General features: G+C 32.2%; 3 protein-coding genes across 3 annotated transcripts; 1 reads left to right on the top strand and 2 right to left on the bottom strand.

Annotated features, from left to right (window-relative positions):
• Window positions 1-494: 494 nt before the first annotated feature.
• On the top strand, window positions 495-5831 carry HELRODRAFT_97267 (hypothetical protein). The gene is made up of 12 exons (XM_009013519.1): window positions 495-581; window positions 979-1200; window positions 1408-1520; window positions 1806-1935; window positions 2234-2396; window positions 2572-2708; window positions 2891-3039; window positions 3311-3476; window positions 3645-3761; window positions 4734-4916; window positions 5380-5735; window positions 5756-5831. Exons 1-11 carry the CDS (start codon window positions 510-512, stop codon window positions 5470-5472), a joined length of 1545 nt encoding a protein of 514 aa, XP_009011767.1. The 5' UTR covers window positions 495-509; the 3' UTR covers window positions 5473-5735; window positions 5756-5831.
• A 1460-nt stretch (window positions 5832-7291) lies between these two features.
• HELRODRAFT_167782 (hypothetical protein) lies at window positions 7292-9391 on the bottom strand (the record flags this gene model as incomplete). The annotated part of the gene is made up of 3 exons (XM_009013518.1): window positions 7292-8229; window positions 8319-8691; window positions 9215-9391. The coding sequence occupies 3 exons, from the start codon at window positions 9389-9391 to the stop codon at window positions 7292-7294; spliced, it is 1488 nt and encodes a 495-aa protein (XP_009011766.1).
• A 4185-nt stretch (window positions 9392-13576) lies between these two features.
• HELRODRAFT_167781 (hypothetical protein) lies at window positions 13577-16231 on the bottom strand (the record flags this gene model as incomplete). Its single annotated transcript, XM_009013517.1, has 4 exons — window positions 13577-13812; window positions 14065-14201; window positions 15422-15558; window positions 16097-16231. 4 exons carry the CDS (start codon window positions 16229-16231, stop codon window positions 13577-13579), a joined length of 645 nt encoding a protein of 214 aa, XP_009011765.1.
• Between the last annotated feature and the right edge of the window lie 1662 nt (window positions 16232-17893).

The raw sequence follows: 17893 nt of genomic DNA, 5'->3' as shown, positions 1-17893 counted from the left end.
TTACTGGCTTTTTGACTCTTGTTGTGAATTAATTTTGTATTATAAAGATTTTTTGCCTATTTTAATGTTCTAGTCGCTAGGTGGTCAAGCAGGCACGTGGCTTAGAGGGAATATTGATCATATTTATGATTTATTTGATTGTCACGTTTGACAGAGTGTTGTTTATAAATGTTATTATCAAATGACAGATTAAACGTTGGAGGAATGAGAAATATGGAACGTGGTCGAGACTGGTCCACGCGAGGAGAAGAATGAGGATGATGATGAAGATTGAGTTCAGAAAGGTAAAGTTATATTATGGTCAATATTTCGTGAAATATGAGAATATCGAAATTGATTGGTTTAATAAATTGTTAATATTCATCTGAATGCTATTTCATCTGCAGGCCAGAGAACAATGTGAACCAGTTAAGATGGTGACATTGGCAACGAGCGTGAGTGTTGATGGCAACAACGTTAACAACGACAATCGCGATAACAGTAATGTTGTTGTGGACAATCGATGTTGCATGCTGTGTGGCAGTTCTGGTGATGCTGAGAGTAATGGACCTGGAAGGTTATTGGATATGCATGCTGCAGTAGTTTGTGTCTTTGTTGCCGGTGGTGGTGGGGGTGTTTGTGCTGCTGCCTTTGTGTCGGCGGTGGTCGAGGTGGTACTTGTGGTCTGGTTTTTGCTGGTGATGGTAGTGTTGCTGTTGATTTGATGTTGTTTGTGAAAGTATTGAGGATGTTACTGCTTGCAAAGAAGATGTTGTGAATGATCTAATGTCAATAGTTATTATTTTATTACTAATGGAAGCACTTTTTTTTACAGCTTTAGCTTCATCTAAATTTTTAATCTCAGCATTGTTTATGAGATTAAAATTGTGTATTCTATGGATGTTTTTGCTTTGAAATAAATAATTATTAATTTCTTATTCTTTTCTTTAATTTCTTTTCTCTTTATCTGACAGACTCATCATTGCTAACATTGATGAGTGGGTACATTGCAACTGTTCGTTGTGGTCGCATGATGTTTACGAAACACTTGATGGCACACTGGTCGGCTCCAAACGACACATAAACAGCATGAAACACACGGGTTTCTGTGCTGTGTGCGCTCGTCCTGGAGCCACTGTCGCCTGTTTTCTGCCAAGTTGTGGCCAATCTTTCCATCTGATATGTGCAAGGAAGCAAGGAATGTGTTTCCTAGAAAATAAGGTTGGCGTCTTTTATTGATTTTTGTCATTAGAGTTGTTCAACTGAATTTATTGGCTGAAAACATTAGCTTCTTTATTTTTGCCTTCAATTACTTTTTATGGGCGCTCATTCTTTTAGTTGTGATAAATAAAAAAAATTTCATTGACGACAATAATATTTTACCACTCTGATAAATTCGGTGAACACCTGTCATCAAACATCACGCAGACAACATATTGCAAGCACCACTGTCCTCGTCACTTATTGGGCACCATGATTCACGATCTGTCAATTAAACGACGAATCTGCTGCGAACGCAATGAAATCAAACAAGTTGCCAGGTTCTGTTCAATTTTATACATTGGTATCTGTAAGGTTGTTAGTGATTGAATCGTTTATCAATGAATCATTTTTTTTCATTGAATCATTTATCATTGAATGGTTGAATTACTTGGTATTATGATGATATGATCATAGTATGTTGTCATCTGTATGATGATCTGGATTTAAGCAATGTCGTCGGTCAAAACTGAAACTGAACATTCTAAATTCACTTTCATTTTTTCGCCTGTTTCGTCTCAATTTTCAAATAAATTCGTTAATATGCTGCTTACATTTTTCGATAGGATGCTGAAGGAAGATGAACCAGAGAACTATTTCATTCGCATTGGAAGTCTGTTGGTCAATAACATTGGTCACTTGCTGCCTCAGCACGTCCAAACTTTCAAATTCAACACAGATGTCAATATCTATCCAGTATGTCTATCAAAATCGGTCAAGCTTATCGCTCATTTTATAGATCATGCTTGGTCTTTGAGAAAATTTATTTGAAACATTTGATATATCGAGATTGTTGCTGCATATTTTAGCATGTGCCAATTTAACATTCTTGATTGAGTTTTTTGTCTTGGTAAATTTATTATATTTAAAGTTGTATTTGAGAACCGAAATATGATAGCATCATCATCACCAGCATCATCACCAGCATCATCTCCAGCATCATCACCAGCATCATCACCAGCATCATCACCAGCATCATCACCATAACTGCCAGGTCGGATTCAAGAGCACTCGTTTTTATTGGAGCTACAGAAACTTGCACCAGAGATGCCAGTATCATTGTTCCATTGAAGAGTGTAGTGGCGAGCCTCTCTTCAAGGTGAAGGTCGTTGAGCACGGGGAAGAAAATGTCACATTCGAAAGCAACACCTGCACAGGTAAGCTTAATTAATCGAGTTCTTGATTGTTTTGTCTTCATAGATATTAAACATATTATGCTTTTATTTGTATTGTTTTTGTAGTTTGGTCTCATCTACTCATTTTATTGGTTATTGCTTGTTGACCTTTTGACAGCAGTCATCTTAAATTAGTGTTTATATAATTCTTTATAAGGCGCCTGGAAAGATATTTTAGACCATTTGGTTGAGTTAAGAAGGCGCCATGGTTTGGCGCATCTTTTCAGGCAGTATATCACTGGTGAAGATCTTTTTGGTCTCAATGAGCCGGCAATAAGAAAAGTTATTGAGTCGGTTAGTTGATTTTTTTGACGAAATTACGTTTCGAAATGAACAGGCTGATTGAATCAAGATGCATTATTTGTTGTTACATTATATGAAGTGTCATCGTTTAGCTAGATTTTTAAATAGAGTGTGTATTGTTTAACCATAAATCAACCATCTTATTTACTCTGTTATGTGTCTGTTACGGTTAGCTGCCAGGTGTGGAACTGATGACAAATGTCCAGATGAGGTATGGGAAGTCATCCATCTACGTCCTTCCATTGGCAGTCAATCCATCTGGTTGTGTGAGGACCGAACCCAAGTCTAGAACCTTCTTTAAAAGGTTTCCATCTGCTTCTCAGTTATTTTAGTTTTTTCTAATCAGACATTGAAATATAAAATAGAAATGGCGATAAAGACTGTAGAATGTATCATCGTCGTCGGTCATATTTGGTTACACCTTAACATTACAATTTTCTATGTTGCTCTTTCCGTTGATAGTTCAAGTGCACATTTTTGAATGAAATAAAGTTCAATTCTCACCGGGAATATTTTAAAATATTGATGATTTCATGTGTACTGTTGATTGTAATAAGATTTAAAAAATATGACAGGTCTCACACCCTGTTGAGTAATTTCAATGCGGGTGGGTCATCGGAAAAGTCCACTTGGATGGGGTCAGGGGAGTTCAGCATTACTCAGTATATGAAACAATTCACTGCTACAAAAAGTCAACGTTATCGTAGTTTGAGAACTGAATGGAGAAATAATGTATATCTCAGGAGATCCAACATTCAAGTAATCAATACTCAGTACTTCTATACTTAGATCATTCACTTTTTATTTCTTTTCATGTCGCTTCTCGTTAACCTTTAACTAACCATAAATAAATTTTTAATGTACTAACCTGGAGTAGGTGATTATTATGTGCTGTGTGGTTTTCATAGTTTATTTCTAATTTTGTAGGGTCTGGGCTTGTTTGCAGCCAGAGAATTGGAACAGTTTACAATGGTCATCGAGTACATTGGGGAGATCATTAGGAACGAAATTGCCGAAATCAGAGAGAAGGTCTACGAGCAGCAGGTTAAAAATATTAATTGGTAATTGGTGTTGTAACTAACCCCCTCTTTTATGTAATATTTTCTTTGGGAAGGAATGATTTGTTTGAAAACTAATTTGAAAAGGTAATCACGAAATGTTCCTTGATCATTTTGCAGACTTTATTTAATTTTCCATTTGGTCTATGCTGTGTTTACTTACACCAAGATCCCTTTTCTCGGATAAACTTTTAATTCTCGAATTTTTCGGCGTTCATCATTTGCTGTTATTAAATATTATTTTTTAATAAAACCCTCATTCAAACTATTTTCTTTCTGCTGCTGGTTTTGTTTTACAAATTATTAATTTAGAACATTCTTGTCTTATTCAGTAGAGTTGTGTTGGCTGTTGCTGAAATATTATTTCTTGATTGCTCTGATTTGAATAGGTGCAAGCGCTTTTTTTTTAAATCATTTTTTATTCCCGCCAGCAAATGTTCTACCTCTTGTTAGTGGTTGTGTTAATAGTAATATTTTAAATTTTAATTTACACCGGATTAGAAGAATAATGAAAATTTTGTTTCAAATTTCTTTTGTTCTAATTTTCTTTTCTATGTATATGCACTTGAAATATCTCTTACTAACTACGTTACCATTCATCTCTGGTTGCCACGAAGGAGTGCAGGACGTCCGCGCTAAACCTTCTATGTTTGCCAAATTATGGTAGTATTTGAGTGTATCGATCGAATAGGATTCGAACCAGGTACGCACGTCACGCAGTAACGGCGTGAGACGTGGAACTTCCACCTACTGAGCTAACACGTAGTTGAGATTTATTACTAGTCTTGTGGGGTTTTCTCCGCAGATTTCATCCATAGAAGCTTGTATTGGTTGCATGCAAGAGGCTAAAGGGACAATGTGATTAAAATTGTTGGATTTATTTAGCAAAAATATTTTTATATATAGAAGCTAATTTTCAAATTACAAAAGTTGTTTTATGGTTATGATGACATAACAGAATCGTGGAGTGTACATGTTCCGTTTGGATGAGAACAAGGTGGTCGATGCCACGATGGCAGGCGGTCCAGCCAGGTATATCAACCATTCATGTGATCCGAACTGCTTCACCGAAGTTGTCGCCACTGAGAAGGGTGAAAAAATTATCATCATCGCCAAAAGGAAGATACGCAGTGGAGAAGAGGTACACTCTTTTTTATTTTCTAACGAATTTTTTTTTTAATTGTTAACAGCATTAGTGATTTGAGGACATTGAAAGTAAATTCAGTAGGAATTGAGTGAGGTCATTTTATTAGCATAGAAAAACATAGTCTTCTGATGATTTTATATATTGTAGTTAACTCAATTTCAAACTTGACATGGTTGTTTTGGTTGATTGTCTTATCGTTTAAAATAGAAATAGCTTCCGTTACTATGATTAATTTTCTTGTGACAGGTTAGACATTTAGAAATGATTTCTAGCAAAGTCAAATAAATTTTGCCTGGTCAATGAACTGTTGTCAAATATGTTATTTCTTTCATTCAATATTTATTCCAATTTGATATCACAACTCCATACAACTTCTGCCATATCCTTTTCAACATATCTCACTCATAAATTGTTTTCGGACTCGAAAAATAAAACATCAAAACATTTTTAATTTCAGCTCTCGTACGACTACAAGTTCAATTTTGAAGATGAAAAGAGCAAAATTCCATGTCTCTGTGGAGCAGCTAAGTGCATGAAGTGGATGAATTGATGATGTGATGAATTAGTGATGTGGATGGATTTGTGATGCAGTTCAACCGAGGACGTAGATTAATAAATAGATTTTATGAATTGATAGCTTGGAAGAACGTTGAAAATTGAAAGTTGAAAATTAGCGCCACTTAGCATTTTAAATAAAATTAAATTTAAAAAAAAGCAACTTATACGAGACGGTATCAATTAGACTTCATTTATCCACGTCACGTATGTAGGCCCCTGTAGTGTGCTCAAAATATTGTACAGCTTGTATGTACATTGATGTTTCATTCGTCTGCAGAGCAAATGATATTTGAGCATGATGCGTCAACGAAGGAATTTGCTGTGTTCACTGTGATGTCTGACATGTCCATTACTTTTATGTTCAGTGTTATTTATTGAAATGTTACAAGCTTTTATAATTGGCAGTGCCCAATTAATCCCGTTTAATGTGTTAGATTGTATTACAACATTTTCTTATTTATCTTCTATTTTTATATTTTGCGGTGAAAATTGACAAATTTCAAACTTATTCAGATCAATTATATTAAGTATTCACTGAAAGATTGCAGTATTAATTTGATAACGCACTTCAATTGTAATTAACATACGCAACAGTTGCTTTCCAGCTGCTCACTCCTATCATGTTTTGTGTATTTATGCACTTTCTAAGCATATCATGTTTTATATTTTCTATTTTTCTGTAAAGATTTGTTACTCCTCTTTATTATTGACGTAACAATGTTATTTAGATAGTTGAATGAACAGTTTCTTAGTATGCTGCCCATTTAGAGATCTAGAACTTAGTTTTCCATTAACAAATTCAGTCTTCTCGTACGTATATCGTAATGTAAACATCATTTTTATATTTGTACAGTGCAATTTTCAAGCTTATTTCAAATTTATTTTTAAACAGTTACACGTTTGTTTACAAATTTCATTACCTTGAAGTTTTATGGTTAAATAACTCATGTTAACAATTTCTTCCCATAATTTTCCAATGGTTTTTCTTATAACTAACGCATTGCTGATTCAAAATTTACAATGTAGACCAAAAAAATATTGATAATAATACTAATCTTAACAATTTTAGTAAGTTCCATGACGGGAATATTTTATCATCTTTGTGTGAAATGCAGCCAGTAACGATCACGAATGCATTACGTTTTCCCTTAATCAAGAATTAGTTGCCCTCAAAGACTGCAGATTTATTTGTTTCATCCATCTGATTAGTTAGGACACTTTGTGTATATATTCATGTTTATATATATATATATATATATGCGCGTGTACAATTAAAACGAGGCATTCTACCACGATGATAGTTAACAAATCAATGTCAGCATTTGATTGTTTGTATTGTACATAATCGCGATTTTTGATATTTATTCTTATTTTTTCAAACACAAACAACTTCATGGTTTGTCTTTTTGTTCAATTTTGTTCTACGGCAAATGATGTACAAACTTGAGAAGCAATCGGGAACTTAGAGATATGTTTTGAATTTGAAAACGCAAAATTCAGAAAAACATCAGAAGAAAACAACTAGAGAAATCCTCACAGCCGTATTGTTTGCAACAGAAATAACTACTTAGCTTAATTCTAATCTATTTAAAACAATTTTGTTTTTACAATTATAAGCGCATATCAACCCTAAATTTCTTCAGAAAGGTTTTCTTTGCCAACTGAACGATATAAAAAGTTACAAAAAAAATAATTCAATAAACACGTTCTTAAATTTGTTTCATAGCAGTTCCCGTGCCATAAGTAATTTTCCTTTTTGTAAATAAATAAGACAATTTATAAATTGATAAGAGAGTAATTAATTATATTGGTCAGTAGTTGAATGGTATTCTGTTGGAGACTGCAGATCCAGCTGTAGCATTGTAGTTGGAGTAACTGTTATAAACGGCTTCATGTGCTTGTTGGTTATTGAAATGATATTGCTGTTGTTGTTGGGGCTGGTGATGGTGATGATGGTGGTGGTATATCCTTTCGTTGTTGCTGTAGCTATTAGCAGCATAAGACGAGCTAGCTGGCTGGGGGCTATGATACTCACTTTTTATGTAGCCATGCTGGTTATATTCCGTTTTGACAAATGGCTGTTGCTGTAAGACATTAGTGTTTTGGTTCTCCATTGATAGGAATGAAGATGGCATTCTCAGATTGTAAGATTGTTCGTTTGCATGACCTGCAAAGAAATTATTGCCAGCACCAGCCACTGAGCTGTTAGCATGATGACTCGGATATATGGATGGGTTCGATACCATACCTCGACCTGGCATAAGTGTTTCACTTTTCTTGAAATCAACAAATTTGAACTTCTTCATGCCATCACCTTGATATTTTAACCTAGTATCTTGCTTCATGAGATATTTTTCTTTTTTAGCTAGTTTGTGCTTCCTCAACATATCTTTATTCATTTCTTTGATTTCTAGCCTCTGTTGTAAAATTCCCATTTCTAGAAGACCATTTATAGTATTTATAGCACAATTTAATTTGGCAATTTTTCTTGTCAAAGCTTCACCAACAAAGGTTTCATTCTCAAGGTCCAAAGTACATCTATATTTTATGCCGCTGGGGTCCGATATATTCATTTCTTTGTAATCGAGGGTAGTGTAAATCTCATATAAAAATTGTATTGGATGTTTTTGGCCACAAACAGGTGGAATTGATGTCAACTGTTCACTTTTCACTGGCCTCATTGGAGTGGGCTTGTGTTTTTTTGCCCTTATTTTCTTCCAATCACTATTTTCCACATATGCATTTTTATCTGTTGAAAAAAATTATTGACATGTATTCAATAAATATTTTAATGTTAATATAAAATTATTTTAAAGAATATAAAATAATATCTATCACCTGACATGGTAATGCAATTAATGTTATGCATTTCTTTAAGAATAGCCACAGTTAACTTTACTTTAGTTAATTTTTTAGAGGAACTTTCATCCTTGAAAGTTTTTCCATTAACAACAATTTCTCCGACATGTCTATTCAAATCACTCCCCTTTGACCAGATGAAATTTAAATCCGGATGTAAATGTTGAAAAACAATACCCACATGAACTTTATCTGTCAGAGGTTCAGATTTGGATGGAGTTGGAGGGTTTTTTGTTGCTGCTTCAGATGGTTTCGACTCACCATTAGCATTAGAGCTAACTATAAACTTTAATGCATTCGCAGCAGCATCTTGTTTGGCTTTCTGTTTTGACTTACCCTCACCATAGAAAACCTTAGATCAGAAATAATATAATATTAATATTATCACCAATAACTATTATGATTACTACGTAATTATATATTTTTTTTTAAATTAACTTTTAGCTAATTAAAGAATCTAAAGTAATTTTTCAACACTTAAGAACTAATTTTTATTTTTAACATTAATATTTTTAAAATGTAGCTTCCACATTATTTCTATTCAATGCACATTTTTATTCTATTTTTTAATTTTGAAGGTATTACTAAAATGAATTAATTAAATAATAATAGTATAACATATAGCTGCTATATATATCGGTTTTCAAGTCAAACAAGTGTTTATAAATTTTTATAAACTATACAAAATATATATATATATATTGGTAAAAAATACATAATTCTAGCTAAAACAACAATATGAATGAACCATGCTCTAGTCTTTAAAAATGATTTTTAAACGAAAATGTTAGTCTCAGTTAGACACTGATGACTTCACTTAACCTCTACACATTCGTGTTAATATAATAAAATTGTGTCATAAAAATCAGCCCAACGTTTTTTTCATCGATTCTACATTCAGCAATGAAGTTTGGTTCATGAACGGGTCCGGATTGTGAGACGACGGTGTAGGTGGCTTTGGGGTACTTCTGGTGTAAAATTGAAATATCCGTTATTGCAGCGTTCATGCCCACTGTCTTCTCTTTGTCGTACGGTTTTTTAGGCTTTTCCATTTTTCTAAATTTCATCTAAATTTTCTAAAACAAAATTGAAAAATTATAATGAAATCGAAGAACAATCACTATCAACATATGAGCAAAGACAAGTAAATCGTGTGAAGTCGTCGTTCGTTTATTGAAATAATTTAGATTGAGACTTATACATGAACGTGCAAATTTTAAAAATTATTCTATATTTTATAGGTAGCCAGTGCAAGAGAACAAGATATGGAAATATATGAGAAAAGAAGGGGCACGAGCAGCAGAGTTAAAAGCTTTACTTAAAGGATAGAGTATAGAGTCAGGAAGACCATAGTAGAGCGAGTTACAATAATCAATCCTAGATAAGACTAACGAAGTAACAAGAAGGAGAAGAGTAGGATCATCAAGAAAAGGCAAAAGTTTTTTATTCTACGTAGATGAAAGTAAGAGGTTCTAGCAACACTATTAATCTGAGAAGAGAGAGACATAGTAGAAACAAAGATAAAACCTAGACTACGAAACTTATGAGAGACATCAAGAGTTTTAGAATCAGGTAAGATAATAGGAGGAATAGTAATAGAGTGTTTAGATTTATTAAAACAAATTAATTCAAACTTAGAAGGATTAAGTTTAAGACACATAGAGTCAGACCAAGCGATAATTGAAGAAAGACATAAAGATAAATTATGAAGAACACTATTGAGATTAGATGGAGGAAAAGAAGTATAAATGTAAGAACCATCAGCATATAGTTGACTAGAGAAAGAAAAGTTATTAATAGTAGTTCAGAAGTATAGAGTATAAATAGAAGAGGGCCAAGGATAGAACCCTGAGGTACCCCGAAAGTAAGAGTAGAGGAGTTAGAAGTAGAATTATTGAGAACAACAGAAGAAAAACGATTACAGGGATAAGAAGAAAACCAAGATAGACAAGAATCAGTAATATTAAAAGAAAGATGTAGCAGTCTCAAGAGAATAGTATGGTCAACAGTATCAAAAGCTGAGGAAAAGTCAAGAGCAAGAAGAAGAGTAAGATTACTATTGTCACTAGAGAGAAGGATATCATTGTGTATTTTAAGTAAAGAAGTTTCAGTACTGTGAGCAGGTCTGAAACCAGATTGAGATAGCAAGGAGTTAAAGTCTAAATAGGATGACAGTTGATTAAAAACTACTTTTTCTATTATTTTAGAGATGAAAGTAATATTAGTTACAGGTTTATAATTAGATAAAGAGGTAGGATCTAAGGATGAGTTTTTAAGAATAGGAATAACAATAGAATAGGATAAGCAACACTAGGAATAACAATAGAATAAGAATTGCAACACTAGAAGGCATTCTATTTACAATATGATTATAATCAGACAGCAGATAATCAGCTGAAAAGACATCTTTCAATTTAAAAAATTTATAATTTAATAATTAGTACCAATATATATACATATATATATTTACAATATTCTATAAATTCTACCGAATGCTCGGCGTTAATATGTTTGTAGTTCGTTTTTTCAATTTTTCTCACTAAAGTTTTTTGGTGAACGTTTAGTTTATTAAAATTCAAAATTCATTTCTCTATATTCAAAATTTCATTTCCCTATATAAACAGCAGAAAGCACTGATGATGATTCATTCGGAATCGAAATAAGGCCCTATTTGCAGCATGAATTCGGAAAATAAGTTTATTTTGAATTTTAATAAACTAAACGTTCACCAAAAAACTTTAGTGAGAAAATTTGAAAAAACAAACTAAAACATATAAACGCCAAACATTCGGTAGAATTTATGCGTGTGGTGTGTGTGTAGACCATCTATTGCCGTGCCTGATCTGATTTCAACGCTCTTTTACATAAACACATAAAATATATCATATAAACTATAGTTATTTTATATATATTTATTATATAAATTTATTATTGAAACAACAGTAATTGTTGTTACATATGTACGCACGAAGTTTGAATTTTTTGAGGTGCATAAAAAAATGTGAGACCACACTTTACCCAACACAAATTGTAAAACTCGATTATAAATTTATACGTAAATATAAATTTATATATTATATATTTATAGGTAAATATATCTGTTTATTGATTTAGTTTTGTGTGCATATATTTTGTAAAAAATTTGTTGATAGGAATGCATTACAATGATCATAATTGCTAATTCTTCGTCGTACAGTTAAATAACTACAGTAAAAATGACGTCATTTCCTCCAACTAAAAAAAAGAAATTTTGAGTGGCTGGTTTGATCTGCTATAATGATATGTTTTTGTATAATGACTGACAGTAACGCTATGTTTTGGTAGAATCATAATCAACATCGATTTTGCAAGAATTTTAATTTTTTAAAATGTTATGTATGTGATTACGTATGTGCTTATGCATGTGAGCATGTTAGCATGTATGTATGTGTGAATGTTTGTGTGCATGAAATTAAATTAAAAATTTTTTGAATGTCAAGGTCGGTTCCTCTGGAATGTTTTTGTCAAATCAAAAAACATCATGTACTCGATTATATATGTGAATCAACAACTAAATCACTTAATCAACCGCTGAATCAAATCAACTGACCAAACAATCAATCAATCATTTAACAAACCGATCAAACAATCAACTAATTAACCAATAAACCTTGATTTATGTAATTTGAAATTATTTTTGTTAATTTATATGAAAATATTGCAATTTCGTAAGTAAGCTAACCTATGGCTTTATTAAGCGATAGGTTAGCCTCAGTGTTTTCGAAACGAAGAGCAATAATTTTATTTAAATTGACAAAAATAATTTCAATTTACATAATTCGATTTAATTACAATGTTTTAAACATATTGAGTCAAATTTATATTTATTAGTATTAGTTTTGTTGAAACCCATTTTCAGTAAGCCACTCTGTTTTCTAAACAAAAGCAATATTTTTATTTAAATTGACAGCGATAATTTTAAATTAAATAATTTGATTTAATTATATTGTTTTAAAAATATTTTTTAGCCAAGTAAATCTTTTGCATTGGTTGTTTTTTAAAACCCATGCAATTTCGTAAGTATGCCAACTAACTTTATTTATTCAAATCTGCTGAATAACTAGTAGAAGCAGCTCGCTTGGCTTTATCAACGTGGGCCCCAGAGAGACTCATCTATGGCTATTAAATACACATACATACTCACACACGTACATATATGCAAACAAACGTAAAAACAAAATTTTTTATTCTGAAAATTTTAAAAAATTGGGAACTTAATTTTTCGGGCGTTTTTTAAATAACGCACCTGAATCCGCATCCACAGCAAAATCCACAAACCGCAAAATCCGCGGAGTTTTGAAAATTTTTTATCCGCTTGGGGCTCTACTTCTTATGTTTTTTCAAACACATACGTCATTATTGTTAAAATTTTCAAGTTTTTAAATTTAAATTTCAATATCATTCATTAACAATTAACAATAAACAAAAATTATGCATAATATCCAAAGTTCTTCGAGAACAAACATATATGAATGCACCACACACACACACACACACATGCACTCTCTCTCACGCACACACATTTTGACACACACACATACACACATTTCTGTTGGTGGACGAAGGTAAAATTAATGATAGAAAGATGTACGGCGAGATGTCGCTGTCATGCTTTGGAAACTGTCATCAAATTTTCACAATCGCCCTTTGAGTCGGCGATCAGTTGGTCTACTAAACTTTTTTTGTAAATCTTGCTCTGCCTGAACAGTGCCAGAGACCATGTGCCACAACCAAAACACAGGGCACACATCAGAACAGTTTCATATGCTAGGTTAGGAAAACATATAAATATATAATATATAATTAAATATAAAAAAATATATTAATAAATATTAATATTACGTGAAATTTATTTTATAATTAAACGCTTAACTAAATATGGGTAATTTTTATTAGTGAAAAATGTTTTGTTTATATTAATTTTTAAACTAAACCCATCAAATGCATATTGCATTTGAATAGAAGCCTAGCCAGGAGGGACTTTAGGGCTAAATCTCTATCACTTGGAAATTTAAATTTGGTTATTTAATAATCAGATAATCCACAATAACAAATTGTGAAATATGTATATATATATATATATATATATATATATATATATATATATATATATATATATATATACTGTTGTTTTCACGAGATGACTCAAATATGTCAGTTTTTAGAATATTCAAGCCCCATCTACGGCCAATTTCTGACTACGCCACTGCATTTAATATTAATTGAAATAATGATTTGAGAGAATATCTTTTGCTAAAAGACTTGCTTTTGTAAACGAGAAAGCCACAAACAAGATATGCAAACAGTCCAAATGCAGAAACAATTATTCCAGGAAGGCTAATGAACGTCATGGCCTGCAAGAATTTGTATCCACCCTTGCACTTGTTTCTCAGATACTGCACATTTATGATGGTGCACAGAACTGTGTATAATACTGCAAAATTTTAAAAGTTGTTGGATTGTTAACAGTTTAAAATTTTCATTTCATTGAAAGGTTTTTTATAAAGTATATATGAAAATGATTAACTGCATAATTTCCGACCATTTTTTTGTTCAAACTCTAACTGAAGTTACAAGAATTTATTTTTCATTGCTTAGACTTAAATTTTTTAGGTTTTTATATGACAAAAATCACGAGGAACAAAATACTAGCATGTGACTAAGGCCCACGAAGTCCATTGCCAACATTTTTGAATTGAAAATATTACGACGCAAACCAGAGCTACTAGCAGGCCGAAGACGGAGACCACAACTCTTACCTTTGTTCCTAACCTCAGTTCCATTCTCAATCTATTTCCTCCATTGAAGTTTAAGCAGGGAAATCTTAAATGAAAATAAACAAAACATTTTTGTTGATTTGTTTATTTTGACGTAACTTTTCACTAGAATTAATTTATTATTGGAGGAACTGACGACAAAGTATTAGAATTGAATATTCAAGGAGAAATCGAGGTGAAATCAAAATTAAAAAAAATCATCAGATGCGTGCATTTTAAAATTTAACAATAGAAAGATAGATGCTCACAATCTAAACCCTCTATTATGCACACAATGTCAAAAGTACGAAAGATTATTATCTGCAAAAAATTAGTGCCTTTTTAGTGAAAACTGGAATCATTAACAGCACATAAAAGATAAACCAAACTTTTAGCAACAATTGAAAAATTATCAGGGTCGAAAAAATAGCCTAGTAAGGTGCTGGAACGCCATTAAACAAAACATCATTCAACCAATTATCGTCTAAACGTCCAGCAGTTAATTATCTAAATATACTTTGGTATAATTTATAAAAGTGTAATCAGTAAAGTAAAATAATTAATAATATGGTAGTATCTTTGATTGTTGAATAATTTTCAACTTAAAAATGAAAGAATTTTTGATTTATTATATCTGTGTTTGTAATTACGTTGGATATTTAATCACACAAGTTTATTCCCAAGCAAACACATACATTCACATTCATATACATTCTCACACATTTAAACGCATTCATATACATTACACGCACTCATAAACATACATACGCATTCATACATGTTCATTCATTTTCAAATTTTATATAATTATACATTAAATCCTTCAAATACATCATTAATTTATATGCTCTTAAGAGCGCTCCTAAAATTTGAAAAAGAGTTCATCTAAGGTTGCAAGTCATTATCTTGCACATTCGTGTTGACATTCATTCAGTTTTTACGCTAACAAAAAAATTTGTCTACAGAATGATCAGAATCCTTCCCACCAATAACAGAAACAAAACACTCAACGACAACAACGATTGACATGAAAGTATTCAACCACACAAAGACCACCACCAAGCATACATAATTACATGCTATCATACAAATTTACATTTAAGAGAAAAAAAATCGCAAACTCTTTTAATTATTTTGTTAATACTTGAGTTTACAATTTACATTTTTATCTGTTCGTCTTGTTGCGGTTGCGCTAATGCATGGAAACACCAAAGCAGAAAGAGCAGAGAGCGGGAGTGAAAAGAAAAGTATTCGGTTGGATGGGCTGTACACGTGTCTCGTCCCTACCGGGGACTCATCAGCAGGCTGTACACGCGTCTCGTCTCTACCGGGGACTCATCAGCAGCCCGAATACCAATAAGAATAGTATCGCAGTTTTTTTCTTGCATATAGCTCCCACGGATTACTTTGTTAGTTTGTAGTGTCTTATTTATTGTAAAAAATTGTTAGTTTTAGTCGGTAGGATTTTCAATCCGACAGTCTATTCGTCTCAATGAAGTTCTGAAAAAACTTGTAATATTACCACAAAATATTTTCAAAAGATTCCCATCGGTGAGTAAATGTCTTTTTTTTGCTTGAAAAAACCAACCCCTATAATTTTCTAATTTTGTTCAATTTTATCTGCATGAAATTGACAATTAATTTTTCAAAAATAAGACGATATTTTCCAGAATAACACTTCCAATTAAAATTATAGTGAAGGTTTTAGAACCATCCAAAAACACGAGAAAAATGAAATGTATGAAGACGAATTTAACTAAAACTGCAAGATCGAACTATAGATACTTGAACAAATATATATTTTGTCTCAGCAACGGCGTCATAGTAAAAACTAAAAATTTAAACGCAACTCTTAAAATATTCGACAGCGGAGTATTCCTGATGCAACTAACAAGTTTTGCGTCGAAAACATGAAATAAGACAAATGAACGATGAAAAAAATTTTCATTTTTTTCTTTTAACAATAGCCCGGCCGATGTAGTAGACATCATAGATGACGGAGAGTGCCATGAAGACGTATTCTTCCGGTTCAAGTGAGTAGGCGTGCCAACCTGAGGTGGCCAGATATATGTCGAACATGACAAACTGCTTGTGCATGCGTTCAAGTATTGTATTGTTTTTTTGTATTGTATTGTTTGTATTGTATTGTATTTCAGAAATAATAAACTCTTTTATAAACATATGAAATACTAATTAATACGCTGCAAAATTTAAATCAAAAAAGCCGATTGATTTAATTCTATTCCAAAAAAATCTGAACTGAGGTTAAACTAAAAATGTTATTAAATGTTATAAAAAATATAAAACAAATTGACAACAGTACACAAACCCAAAATAAATAAACTTGAACAAAAGGCAACGCAAACAAACTAACGCTTAGCAACATAAAAGAGAAGAGGGCAGCGAAGACGATGCTGGTTAGCTGAAGGTAATAATTTGAACAAGTGCAATTTCAATCATTCAAACATGTCTTTGTTTTTAGTATTTTTATGGAATAAAACGCGAATAAAATAGCAAAAAATGTACATCATTAAAAAAATTTTCGTTCCTTTTAAAAAAGCTTATTATTCTCGTTATTTTGTTATTTTAATAAAACGACGAGTTTGATTTTTTTTATTCAGTCTTTGTTTTAAAATTCACATTTGAAGATCTCTTAACTTTTTTCAATCGCTCAAAAGTTTTATGACGGGTTTGTTTGCTTTCGAATTTTGTGGGGCAGCGTTGTTTGATGATCGCTGGCAAAAGAGCGCCATAGAAATATTAAGCAATGACTTTTGTTTGATTGGCTGATAACAATGAAAATTAGATTTCTGAAAAGAAAAATGTGAAGAGCTGTGTGTGTGGGTGTGTCTGCAAATGAATGAATGGATGCAACATAAAACCTTACGTTCGATCCACAGAAAACAAAACACGTCACACACATCGAAGTCGTGAACGCCATCACGCCGAAGCCAGAAAGCATGTTAAAATCGATCTTAATGGAATTATAAAACATCAAAAATTTTAACAATATACGACAGAAACCACAGTCCAGCAATGTTTTAGAATATATAAATAAACTTCAGTTCAACGAGAAAATTATATAAAGCATAGGCATATAATTTTACGTTTGCATAACCAAATATAAAAATGCATGTAAAAACCTTATTTTGTAATTGAAAGCAGGCAAACAGGCTGAACACCAGCTGGAACGAAAAATATCGAACAATGGGTTTGACTTGAAACTTAAACAATACTTTACATACACACATATATATGCAATATAAGCACACACACACACACACCACACACACATATGTGTGTACAGAGTGCATATCACACACATATACTTACATATATGTGTACAAAATGCATATACACACATATACGGAGTTATCGCATGAGCACACACACAAGTAGCTGAATTGCTTAACGAAAAATGCAATCGCTCATGAACTCACGCTGCAGATGAATAGGAACAGAATGAAGAACGACGTCCTGTAGTAACTGTGTCGTAAAAATAAATGATAGGTTTTTTAAAATTTTGAATCTCTAATTTTGAATCTTATGCTTGCATTTTCAATGTAATTATTATGAATGTTTAAATCATCTTAAAGTAAATGAATGAAGGCTAAGGATCATTTTCTCGAGGCACACTCGCAGCGTAAGAGAATATGCGTAAAAATCATGCATCGCACACATTGCATATGAATGGTGGGGATTTCCTTGCGTTCGAATCCTGTCACGGCAAAGCAGGACCAGGCACCTTTAACTATTACG

This window comes from Helobdella robusta, assembly GCF_000326865.2.
Source record: "Helobdella robusta unplaced genomic scaffold HELROscaffold_12, whole genome shotgun sequence".
NCBI classification, from domain to species: domain Eukaryota; kingdom Metazoa; phylum Annelida; class Clitellata; order Rhynchobdellida; family Glossiphoniidae; genus Helobdella; species Helobdella robusta.
This window is presented reverse-complemented; position numbering and strand designations above follow the sequence as displayed.

What these genes read in the sequence shown, in the direction of transcription:
- HELRODRAFT_97267 (XM_009013519.1), top strand. Translation starts at nt 510, where the DNA reads ATGCTGTGTGGCAGTTCTGGTGATGCTGAGAGTAATGGACCTGGAAGG. An exon ending in GAAATCAAACAAGTTGCCAG is followed by an intron (nt 1,521 to 1,805) that starts GTTCTGTTCAAT and finishes ATTTTTCGATAG; the next exon opens with GATGCTGAAGGAAGATGAAC. An exon ending in AGAAGGTCTACGAGCAGCAG is followed by an intron (nt 3,762 to 4,733) that starts GTTAAAAATATT and finishes ATGACATAACAG; the next exon opens with AATCGTGGAGTGTACATGTT.